Source organism: Capsaspora owczarzaki, assembly GCF_000151315.2.
Source record: "Capsaspora owczarzaki ATCC 30864 unplaced genomic scaffold supercont2.14, whole genome shotgun sequence".
Taxonomy (NCBI): Eukaryota; class Filasterea; order Ministeriida; family Capsasporidae; genus Capsaspora; species Capsaspora owczarzaki.
The window spans coordinates 362,080-374,115 of NW_011887305.1; the positions used below are offsets into that span (position 1 = coordinate 362,080).

Below are 12,036 nucleotides of genomic sequence, written 5' to 3' on the forward strand. Positions count from 1 at the left end.
CCGGCACTCGCAACACACGCGGCTTCTCCAGCCAAAACTCAAAAACAAGAGCGGGGAGGGGAGAGAGAGCGCGAGAAAATCGATCAAAAGAAGAGAAAACGAAAAAAAAAAATCAAACACCAACGCATGTATTGCTCTTGTTGTTGTTTACAGGCACAGCCAAGACGCAACAACTCATCGATCGGCCACTGGTGCTCCGTCGGTAGTCTCTGGTGCTGCCTTGGCAGTCTCGGGTGTTGCTTCAGCCGGCGCCTTTGGTGCCTTTTTGGCAGTCTTTCGTGATGATGCCTTTGGAGCCTTTTTGCCGGCAAGGTCAACCGCCTTCTTGGTGTCACCGAGTTCGCCATTGGCGTTAGGGACAACATGAACCGCCGTGGTGCCACTGAGTTCGCGTTTGACTTCGGTGGGGACCATTCCTTCCGCGAGAAGCTCGGTTGCGGCAGCCACCGTCTGGGGAGTGAGGTTGGATATCAACCGGACGGCGTCCTTAATATCCACGCGATTGCGTTCTTGAACCGTCTTGCAGCGCTTGTTGAAGCTGGCGAGCTGTTCGGGGAAGGCGGGCGAGCCGTCCAGCTTGGTGATGAAGGGCTGAAGATCTGCCGCCGGGGCCTTGTTTTCGTCTTCAAACAAGTAAAAGATGCCGTTTGCCCCGAGGTAGCCAGGGATTTGGTTGGCAATGTGGGACGAGATGGCGCGGTGGACAACGTCTTCGCGCTTGATCTGGACGATGCGGAGCGGCAGGACCTCGACCATCGATCGGATCTTGAACAGCATGCCATTGTTTCTCGGCGAGTTGAACTTGATGGAGACGTCCTGCAGGGTGGTCAAGCGGAGCAGCTTGAGCGTGGATCGCAGCTTGTCGTCGCAGCCGATGGGCGAGCGCTTGAGCCGGACGACGTGCAGCGGGCTCGGCGGGCCCGGGAACTTGGCTGCGAGCTGCTTGGTCAGCGCTTTGGTTTGCTCGGGCGCCGACATCCGCGCGGCGGCCTTTGCGACATACGCCGCATGGACGAGCTTGGAAGTGGGAGCGCGCGTCGAGGCCATTCTCTCTCTCTTTTACTGTGGCTCTGTCTCTCTGCCGCTTCTGCTACTTCTGCTGTACTACGACAAGTCGAGCACGTTGTTGAGGTGGAGGACAACGACGACGACGGATCTGTGGAGGCAAAACCAAAAGAGTGAGAAGAAGGAAGCAGAAAAAAAAAAACCTAATGGAAAACCCTATCAAAAAAAAAAAAAAAAAAAAAAAAAAGCCCCAGCCATGTTGCTTTGGCGTTTGGCTTTGTGGCTTTTGGCTTTGAGGCTTTTCCAATGGCAAACGAATCGAGAGTTTGTTCGTTTTTGCCGTGCTTTCGTCATGCATGGATGAGGGTTTGGAAATGCTGGGAGGCGAGAATGGGATGGAAATTCGTACCAAAAGAAAAAAAAGACTGAAGACTGTCTGAGAAACATTGAAGCCTGAAGGCAGACGACAGGCTCGGTGTACAAAGTGGATTGTGCATCCATTGGAGAGGAGTTTGAGCAGCCGCAGCAGCGAGTCTGAGAAACTGAAGAGCAATCGTTCCCTTTCTTTGTCCCTCTGTTGCCCATCCCCGTGCCAATCGACCTCCCCACCACCCAGCACTTCTTCCTTCTTTGTTTCGCTTGTTCTTAACTCCCATTTCTACCCATCATACTTGTATCCACATCGAGATCGGCCCAGTCTTGCAATCATGGTTTTGGACGAGCTCGTTTCCAGTCCGTTGAATCTCGCGTTGGCAGCAATCTGCGCCTTCTTGCTTGTCAAGCTGCTGACACCGGTGCCACGCGCACCACCACCTTCGTCCTCAACTCCTTCCCTCTCATCCTCCCCTCAAACAAACCCCACTTCCTCCTCTTCAGGCGGCCCGCGCACAGACATTTCCATCGACGAACTCCTCCTCCACGACGGCCTCCACGCAGACCACCCAGAGATCTGGCTCTGCGTCAACGGCAAGGTCTTTGACGTCACGCGTGGTCGCAGCTTCTACGGACCCGGTAAGCGCACAGGGAAGACGAGTGGAGGCAGGGCGAAGGGGGAAAGCCAGTGACCAGTGATTTTTGTATGGCGTGACATTGCGCCGTCCAAGAAGCTCAAAACAAAGCTTCCTAAAGAAAGAAAAAAAAACGCTCAGAGTTGAACAAAATCAACGAAAATAATAATAGAAAAGAAAAAAAAACTCAGAGACCAGAAACCAAACGTTTCGTTGTTGCTCACCAGATTTGCGAATCGGATTTTTCGTTGTTTGGTTAGGCGGCGGTTACGCTGCGTTCGCGGGTCGCGATGCAACTCGAGCGCTGGCCAAGATGGACACTGGAGCTGCCACGCGTACTTATGCGGTGGTCAGCGACCTGACAGAGGAGGAAATCAACACTGCCAAGCATTGGGAAGCAACCTTTGCTGGCAAGTACCAATTCGTCGGCACCCTTGCCCCTCAGGCCAACTAGAGACCTGTTGTGCAGCTCGTGGTTGTGATCATGCAGAGTCGCGCATTCGCCCGTCAACGCACTGCTATGGGCGACTTGTCGTGATTCTGAAAAATAAAACATTGTTGACAAAAGTACTTTTTGTTTTTCACAACAACGTAGACCAAGCTTGAAAGCTTTTTCTCTGAACACTGCAACATTAACACACGAATACACGCATACACCAAAGCCGACTGCCAATGGTTTGACTAAGACGCAGTCGGCGGAACAGGACTCGTGGAGTTGGTGCGAAGCAAATCCGAAAAGAAGGCGTACGAGGTCGAGCTCTTCATGTGATGCTGACGAATAGTCTTGGAGAACTCCTTGCAAGAGCGGTCTTCTTGTCGGAAGATGACGCGGGCAACAAAGTTCAGAACGGTTTCGTCGATGGACTTGAGCACACACTGATCGTACAAGTCCGGCAGCTCGTTCGGGCGGCGGTGGCGCAAGAGTTCAATCACCTCACGGATTGCCAGATAGCGGTCGAGATGCAACTGGTCGTCACGAATGCCATCGTCCTTCTGGAAGAATTCGCGCAGTATCTGATGGCAAACACGTACATTGTTTTTTTTCGTTGTCAGAGTTAGAAATGCCTGAAAAAGCAAGCCCCCGGGTCTCAACCAGACTGCCGCAACGTACCACAATGCCTTGGCTCAGCATGTCCAGAGGACGAAGCGTTGTGTACAGGCGATCCGACACCATGTTTTCAATGGTGGTCAGAATCAACACCCACGCGCGCTGCTGCATGATGCCAAAGATATCGCCGTACACATGCGGCCGGAATGACTGCAAGACGGTGGTGAGGTGCTTGGTGAGGGGTTGTAGCACAGCCGTGACCTCGTCCGCGGTTGGCATCTTTTCGACCGCGGCCTTCGAGAAGAACCGTGCAATCATTCCAGGCTCGTCCAAGACGTGCGCGAGGGTCTTTTCCACGCTTGGGGTGAGCTGCAGTTGAATTCGAGCGTGCATTCAATGGATGGGAGAAAATAAAAGATGAAGAATGGGAAATGAGTTTTGACGACCATTGATCATGCTCCCCACGTCATCCCCATAACAACAACAACGACTGTACCGGGGCCAACAGGCGATCAACCAGGTCGCGCAAGCTTCGCGCTACACTTTCGGCAGCCTGGTCAAAGTGAACGACAATGGCCGGCTGCGGTTCCTTGGCAACTTCATTCCAGATGGGCTTTCGAGCGCGAACCACGGACTGACGGATGTCCGCGACAGTGTTCCTCTTGCCAACCGTCGACACGGAGATGTTACGCAAGGGTTGAGCCTGGGCAGGATTGGCCGCAGAAGTCTCCTTGAAAACTCCGGCCTCCATCTCCTTGATGACGAGCTGAGCCACATTATCAGCGTTGAGCGTCTCGTACAGCAGACCAAGCTGCTGGCGTGCAGCTTCCAAGTTGTTGAGGCGAGTGCAAATCTAAGCAAGCCAGAAAAAAAAAAAAAAAAAAGTAATGGCAACGTTGGTCGACTTGCGACATACCTCTTGCGCGACAGTCTTTCTTGAACATGGATTCCCCATGTGTCGCATCATACGAGGCAAGCAAAGGCTGCAGTGAGACAGAGAGCTGGACTGCATATTGCTGCATGACTTCGAACGCGATCTGTTTGCAGAAAAAGCAGTGTTTTGCGGTGAGCTCGCTCTCGCAACGCAAAAACAAAAGGGGTTTGCATGTTGGGCAACAAAAGCCACCCACCTTGGCAAGCGCACTCTTGAAATCAGCCATGCTCGGGGCATCGTCCCACTGCAGCTCGCTCAAAAAGTCGACAAACTGGTTCAGCATGCAGAAAATATCCACCACAGAGCTTGAATGCATTTCTCGTGCGGAAATTGGGACGCACTGAGTATCACCAAGAGAAAACAAAAACAAAAAAAAAAAAAAAAGGACATTGTCAGAAAAAAATCCACCTCTACCCTCAACCCCCACACCTGCTCCCAGCCAAAAACCAAACCTTGTCCGATTGCGTTGCAGCAACCATCCACTCCAGCGCCTTGTCGCGAGAAACACCAAGCCAGAAACCAACGAATGGCATGAACATTTCTGCCAGGGGGAAACCGTTGAATCGGGCAATGTCACCGTCGTCGTCTCCGGCGACAAGCTTGAGGTTGCGCGCGTTGAACTTGCGGAGACGATGGTAGATTTGGAAGATGGCTGGATGGAAGGTCGTTCCGGAAAAGACGCTGTTGAGCTTCTCGTCAATGTCGACCGAGAGCAGCTTTCCGTACTGGGCGACGCAGAGGGCAACCACATCCACGTTGACAATCTTTGTGCCGTCAAACACGGAGAAATCCTCGCGGAAGTATACAGCGTCCGAGTCAATGTCACGCATAATCAGATCGAGCATGGCCACGATGCGCTCCGAGGCACCCACAACGGGGTTGGTGGGTCGAATCATGGGCGCGGACATGGCGACAAAGCGCTGGAACATTGTGGCGCAGCTGTTGGTAATGCACCACTCGAGCATTTTGCCAAGGTCCTTGGCATGGTCGTGGCGCTCGCGGAAGACGGCACCGCTGTAGACGGTCGCGAGAGCGCGAATGGTCTGCTTGACAAAGCCGTGCGGGGTCGAGAAGGGGAAGTAGTCCTTGTAATTGGACAGCCGGGCGAGGCAGGACTGCTCAATCTCGTCCATGACATCGGCGCGCAGCCGCTGCTCTTGGATGGTGTAGCGCACATCCGGGCTGCTCTCGACCGCTTTGAGCTCTGAAAAAGCAAGCGAGAGCGCGACGACATCCATGTTGTCCTTGACAAACTCGGACGCGACACGCTCAAACCAAGTCAAGACCATGAAGAGATCGCTCACGCCATATCGGTAGCCAAACTCCTCCAAAAGTCGCAACGAAACGGGATGCAGGCGGAAGATGCCTCGCTTCTTTGCGGGCGTCTGCTGCCAGACGGACAACTCGTACTTGAAAATGTAGTCGACAAGCGACTTGAGCAGTTTGTGGTAGTCGTGGCCATGCTGCTGTTGCTGCTGCTGAAGCAACTTGAGCTGGCGCTCCTTTTCGCGCTCCTTCTCGCGCTCTTGCTCCTCCTGTTGATGTTGGAACTGCAGCTGCTGCTTCTCGCTCGAGACAAAGCGCACGCGCAGAAAGATTTCGCCATTCACGTGCGAGCGCTTGGAGCGCTTTTCGAGCTTAAACCAACGTTCCAGGCGGAAGCGCCGCAAGTCGTCCACCTTGAGGTCGAGCATGACTTGACCCAAAAAGTCGTCCTTGTTGTCTTCCAACAAGTGCAGCGGGTTGAGGTTTTTCTTCTTGAAGATGGTGGCATCGTCGCCCGTGTCCTCATCCCACATGGTCAGCTTCAATGGGATGTTGGTCTGACCGGGCTTGATCTTGATGTCGAATGCACACTGCTCTTCCCAGACTGGATTGAGGTTGGCCTTGATGGTGGCGGTGCGCATCGCTGGCGATCAAAAACAAACAAAAAAAAAACAGCAGTCGATCAGCATCGGGACGATGCGACATCAGAACAAGAACAATGTGTCTAATACTCACTTTGAGATTCGCACTCAACCAGGCAGTACGGATCGCTCAAGCCCGACTTGTCTTTTCCGAGCAAGTCGCGAGCACGCAAGACCTCGACGACCAAGCGAGCCTTGCCATCGAAGGCCGGGAGTGGCTGCAGGCAAGCGAGGACAAGGGAGGTGGGGGGGGATGAGCAGGAAGGTTGGAAGAACTGCCACAGCAACAACAAACACGTTGAAGAGAGTCACGTACCACGTCAGCAACAATGGCCGCCTTGTCTTCCTCCGGCTGGACTCCCAGTTCTCGCAGCAGGTTGTTGAGCGCTGCTTCCTGCTGTTTCTTCCACTTGATGAAGGCGGCGGTCTTGTGCACAAATGATTCCTGGAAACCCCCGCCCCCCCAAAAAAAGAGCAATGGCGTTGGTTTATGAGTTGCAAAGTCAGCAGCATTCGCAACATTGAGCCACCACAGTCGACCCTAGACAGAAAAAGTAACGGCAGAAAATTCCGCGGACAGAGACGACTAAAGCTCGAAAAACAAACAAAAACACAAAACCAGAAAAAAAAAACCAAAACACACCTTGTTGTACATTGGATCAGCGTCCAGGTTCTTCAATCGGGCCTTGATTTCGTCGATAATGACCTTGTCCGTCTGCACAAAGGACTCGGTTTGGACAATCTTGGCGTGCTCTTCGGGGGACACGCCAAACACCTTCATCAGCACTTCGTCTTGTCCATGCAAGTCGATTGGTTCTTCGTTGACGAGCTCCGAGTTGTTCTCTTCAACGGTGCTGGGCGACTTGCTATCATCGCGCTAAAGCAGCGCAGGAAACACACACAAAAAATCAAAGGAAGATTCAGAAAAAGTAGGGAAACAAGGTAAGCAACACAAGCATCAACGCAAAATGACGACGATGGCGCGCCAAACATACGAAAGATCGTCGCTTGAGTTGAACGATTGATTCAAACCGACGCATGCGTTCCGCCATGACGGCCTCCGACACGTTGGACTCTAAGCGCGACGATTGCATGCGCAACGTTTCTCTGCCGCCACGCAAAAAAACAAAACACCACATAGAAAGCCAGGATGAGTAACTTTGGCGTCTTTTCACATCGCTCCTTGTCACTCTCAACGCCCCACATACTTGAACATGTTGCGAAAATCGTCGGGGGTGTCCTTCATGTTCTTGCGCAGAGCTTTCGAGTCGAAGCGGATACGATCGCTAAACTTGCGCAACGAACGAACAAACACGGCGTCGATGCCCTTGTTCGTCGAGGCGTCGGCAGCCACCAAGGCGTTGGCGATCGAGCGATACATGGACTGAATTTGGGCAGCAGACAAACGCGCTGCTGGGCTTGGTCGGAAAACGTCGAGGTGGTCGCTCAAGCCAAAGGTGAGGCGGCTGACGAGCGATGTGCTTCGGTGGTGGAGATTGCCGCTGTCGTGAATCAGTGGGCGCAAGAAGCAGCGGAGCGCCAGAACGTACAAGGTAAATTCCTGCGGGGGTTGATCAAAGATGGAAAGGGGGGTTTAGTGAGGGCAAGGATGTGCGCTGATCATTCAAAACAAAAAAAACGCCAAGAAGGCTGGTGGTGCTACCTCTGGCGACGAGCGAATGGGCACCGTGCGCTTGACGACAACGACTTGTTCCGGACGTTCTTCGATCTCTTCCTTCGGTTCCTGTTTTGAAAACAAAAAACAACAACAAGAGAATAGCGGTGTCAACAAACAGAGCAAAAGTAGATTGTGCAACAAATACAAACAGAAGACGATTCGTCACCTCAATTTCGGAAATGCTCGGAGGCGAGATGAGATCGGCAGCAGCCGAGGGCTGCGGCGCTCCATTGGACGCGGCAAACACGCTATCATCGTGCAGCACCATGGTGGCCACAAAGTGGCTCGTCTTTTGGAACGGAACGACGGCACTCTTGACGGCAAACTTGCCCGCAGCGCCGAATTTCCTGTTTATCGCGGGTCAGAGGTGAGCTCTCTCGTCAAAGGCAACGCTCAAGCAAATAACAACAGCAACAAGGCCCAAGCCTATGAACGTACTGTCCGACAGCTGCGACACCTGCGGTAGCGTAGTGGGCCGTCTAGTTGTGCATCACAAAGAACAAACAATTCGTCAGTAAGATTATGATGTTGGTGTCACGCAAACACAACCCCACCTCCAACCAAAACCGCGACAAATAGTGCTTCTGATCCGCAAACAAACAAACCGCGCGCTCAGAGAGCTCGACACTTTTCGTGACAAGTTTGACTTGTCAAATTACCTTGAGCAGCACAGCGGTTGGAGCTGAGAAGGCGAGCGTCGCATGGGCCTCTGGAGACAATGCAGCAGCTGCATCTTGTTCATGGTGAGCAGCATGGCGGTGCGGTGCAGAGTCATTCGCAGCGTGTTCGCTTGGCGGCGGCGGTTCGATCGAAATCTTCATGTTGGCAGCACTCGAGCCAGATACGTTCGAGCCGCCCTTGCGATGACCCTTGGAGAAGAATCCCGTGTGGCCACCAGAGGGTGACGTGGATGCAGACCCAGAGAATGTCACTGCAGGGTTGCTGCTGCTGTTGTTGTTGTTGTTGTTGGTCGGTGTCGGCGAAGTGGTTCTGCTGGCGGATGTCGAACCGCCGACGCCCGTCATCATCACTGAGGGCGACTCGAGGTGCAGATCGCTGCCCGTGGTGGCACTTGCATCGCCGAACGGGCTGTCTGAGGGCGCAGTTGAGCTCGACGACGCAGACTTGCGCAGTCCGGTGGTGGTGGACGGGGCGGGCGAGCTCGAGTTGGAGCTCGGCGAGACGATGAGGAACGGCGCAGCAGCAACGTTCTGCGTGGAGCGACTCAACGACGCCGATGATGCTGCGAACGATGAGCCCGAGAGTGATGCCGAGGCTGCAGCTGCTGAGGCTGAGGCTGGGGTTGCGGATGGGGACGGTGCGCGGCTGGGATTGCGGGACGAGTTGGAGCCATTGGTCGCGTTCGCGTTCGAGCTCGCTCCAGTGCCACTGCTCGCGTTTGTGCCATTCGATGCGGACGCAGATGCAGATGGGGATGCGGATGGCGGCGGGGCGATCGAGTCGCGGCGGGCTGGACTGGACTGTGCGTGAGACCGAATCGACGCAATCCAGGCCTCGCCCGCAGCAGCACCGCTTCCACCGCTTCCACCGCTTCCACCGCTGGGCTGTGCGTTGGCGTCCGAGCTCGCCGTCGTTGAAGGAGTGTCTGACGCTGGACGCGTGTTGGGCGACCGACGACCGTCCATCATCGCTTGTGAGATTCAGATTGAAAGAAAAAAAAATTGCAATGGAAAAAAAAAAAAAAAAGCAATAGAAAAAGCAAAAGAAAAAAAAAAAAAAAAAAAAAAAAAGGAGAATGACGAATTATTCATTCAGTTCAATGCAAGTTCAATAGAAAGCTCAAAGAATCCCATTCATGCATTCAAGCCTCCGTTTCATGGCCGAGTGAGCCTGGATTTTGCTGCCAATCCAAGAGCTCAAAATCCCTTGCTGCTGCATTTTGTTCATCTGTCTCGTCTCATCTGCTCAGAACAGTCCATCCTTCCATCCTTCCATCCTTCCATTCCTTCCATTCATTATTTAGTCCATCCTCTTTTTCCGTTTGTTTTTGCTCTTCCATTTGGTGTTATGGATTGATGTGTATCTGTATTTGGAGTGTGTTCACTCGTCGCTTTGTATAAGTGAAGTCTCTTGTTTCCCTATCATCACTCTCATCATCAACCCATTACTCGTATCTTCGTGGAAGGATCTCTGATCATAACACTGCGACGAGTCTCGAGGGTCGAGTAATTGATGTCTAAGGTGACGACTAGAGTAGGAACCAGGAAATTGAATCAGAATCAAGCAATGCCCAATAACGAGCAGGGCGTCGATACGACGGCGCCCACTGCGGGCACGTCGAGCGCAACAAGCGCACCAGCTGAACCAATGAGCGCGCAAGAGATGATGCGAATGATGACTCAAGCGATGGTTTCCTCAATGCAGGAGGTCGTCAAGGAGGCGATGCGCAAGGGAACCGCTGAGATCGCTGTATCAAGCCATGCGGCCTCCACCACCACGGCAAGCCCCACCACCAGCACTGAACTGTGGAGACATGGCATGCAGGTGACACCCTTCGATGGGACGCTGTTGGATCTGGAACGTTTTGTCACGGACATCCGACGCAAGCTTGAGTCAGTGACGGCACCCGAGAAGGACAAGGTCGACTTTGTGCTTGGTCATCTGGGTGTCGCAGCGAGGCGTTACTGTAGCCATGTCAAGTTCGAGACTGCGGAAGCTCTGCTGGAGTACATTATGAATGTGTATGGCGTCAAGAACAGCAAGAATAACGCACTCAGGGAAATCATCCAAGCGGTGGCGGATCCAAAGATTTCTGCGAGGCACTTCAAGAAGGTCATGCTGTTGAATGTGCCCAAAGCGGAACTTACGGATGATTTGGTGAGGCGCTTCATTGTGCTGCAAGCGGAAGACAAAGGCGTGCGCGATGTGGCGAAGGAGCTGTGCAAGGACACCACCGAGATGACGTGGATTGATGCATTGAACGAGTTGGTCGAAAGCATGCCGAGCAAGGTACGAGCGGAGACCAGCACCAGTAGTCAAGCTCCCAGGCACGTCCAAAAGCCGAATCGAGACAAGAACGGTCATCACGCAGGCAAGAGCAAGGACAAGGACGTCAAGAGCTGCAAGCACTGTGGCAGGACGAACCACAAGTCGGAGGCATGCTATTCCAAAGGCGGCACTGCGGCTGCGGCTGCGGGCAGTTCCGAGGAGGAGTCTGATGACTCGGACGATGCTCCTGCTCCCAAGAAGGCTCCCAAGAAGGCTCCCAAGAATGGCCAGGACGGCCAGGGAAAAGCCTGAGGGTAGACACGAATTTGCATCCTTCGCGTGTACTACTCAATAAAATTCTTTCAAAGAAGAATGCAGTGCAATCTACGGTGTGCATAGGCCGCAAGTTTAGCAAGACCACACCGACCCGAGCGCTTTTCGACTCGGGGTCGACGCGCACGCTGGCAGCCAGTGCCTCGGTTGAGGCGTGGGGCTTGGAGCCGCATGTGCTGGAGCGGCCGATGACGGTACGCATGGTCGATACGACGACGCGCGACATTACGCACGCGGCCTGGGCCAAGCTGACGATCGGCAAGTGGCGTGGCAAGGTGCTGGTCTACATCCTGCCGCAATGCATCATGCCCCTGATCATAGGCATGGATGTGTTGCAGCGGATTACGGACAGCGGCCCGATTCGTGTCAAAGCTCAAGAGGCGGAGAGCGCAGCGTTGCTCGTTGGGGAAAAGGCATCGCCACAGCAGCCGTTCGATCCGAAGGCCATTCCGGAAGCGTTTCGGGAGTTCGCAGCCTTGTTTGATCCAGCGGCAGCGGACAAATACCCTCCCAAACGCGGTCCGCTGGACGTGAAGCTGCGGTTCGCGAGCGGTGACGTCGAGACGCCATATCGGCGCACCAAGTACAACGAGGAGGAGCGAGCGGCACTCGATGAGATCATTGACAATGGTCTTCGCACGGGTAAAATAGTGCCGGCGCCTGGAGCAACGAACCCATCGTCGGTGCTGTTTGTGAAAGAAGAACCGGAGAAGAAAATCATCAACCGGGTGGTATTCGATCTCCGGGGCCCCAACGCAAAGATTCTGTCTGAGGTCCACGATCTGCCAACAGTTGAGGATATCATGGAATCGATGGCGGGCATGACGATCTTTTGCAAGCTCGACGTTTCTAAAGCCTTTAACTGTATTCGGCTTGCAGACGAGGACTCCATTAACGCGACGGCGTTCAGGACGCACCGTGGCGTGTTCAAGTGGACGGTGCTACCCTTCGGCATCAAAGTCGGAAGCGTGCCCATGCAGCGTTTGATGGATGCCATGCTGCGTGGGCTCAAGGGCGTCGCGGCGTATCAGGACGACATCATCGTGGGTGGCAAGAACAAGGAGGAGCTGATCGAGACACCCGCGCGGTGCTGCGTAGGGTGCGCGAGTTCCAGCTGCACTCAACTGAGCAGTGCGAGTTCTTTGCAACGGCATGGCCTCTGCTTGGCTTTGTGC

General features: G+C 53.9%; 4 protein-coding genes across 4 annotated transcripts; 2 read left to right on the forward strand and 2 right to left on the reverse strand.

The window, feature by feature from the left end:
• Positions 1–61: 61 nt before the first annotated feature.
• CAOG_07579 (hypothetical protein) lies at positions 62–1,155 on the reverse strand. Its single transcript, XM_004343403.2, has one exon. The coding sequence runs from the start codon at positions 1,045–1,047 to the stop codon at positions 175–177; it is 873 nt and encodes a 290-aa protein (XP_004343453.1). The 5' UTR covers positions 1,048–1,155; the 3' UTR covers positions 62–174.
• A 557-nt stretch (positions 1,156–1,712) lies between these two features.
• On the forward strand, positions 1,713–2,466 carry CAOG_07580 (hypothetical protein; the record flags this gene model as incomplete). Its single annotated transcript, XM_004343404.2, has 3 exons — positions 1,713–1,737; positions 1,897–2,016; positions 2,273–2,466. The coding sequence occupies 3 exons, from the start codon at positions 1,713–1,715 to the stop codon at positions 2,464–2,466; spliced, it is 339 nt and encodes a 112-aa protein (XP_004343454.2).
• Positions 2,467–2,693: 227 nt separating this feature from the next.
• On the reverse strand, positions 2,694–9,225 carry CAOG_07581 (hypothetical protein; the record flags this gene model as incomplete). Its single annotated transcript, XM_004343405.2, has 15 exons — positions 2,694–3,026; positions 3,124–3,429; positions 3,557–3,885; positions 3,977–4,097; positions 4,191–4,334; positions 4,447–5,903; positions 5,996–6,119; positions 6,218–6,346; positions 6,545–6,778; positions 6,897–7,008; positions 7,110–7,462; positions 7,565–7,645; positions 7,746–7,926; positions 8,018–8,058; positions 8,239–9,225. 15 exons carry the CDS (start codon positions 9,223–9,225, stop codon positions 2,694–2,696), a joined length of 4,932 nt encoding a protein of 1,643 aa, XP_004343455.2.
• Positions 9,226–9,772: 547 nt separating this feature from the next.
• Positions 9,773–11,960, forward strand: CAOG_09104 (hypothetical protein; the record flags this gene model as incomplete). The annotated part of the gene is made up of 2 exons (XM_011272459.1): positions 9,773–10,549; positions 10,900–11,960. Coding segments are annotated over 2 exons (1,838 nt in total), but the record flags the coding sequence as incomplete, so codon positions are not given.
• Between the last annotated feature and the right edge of the window lie 76 nt (positions 11,961–12,036).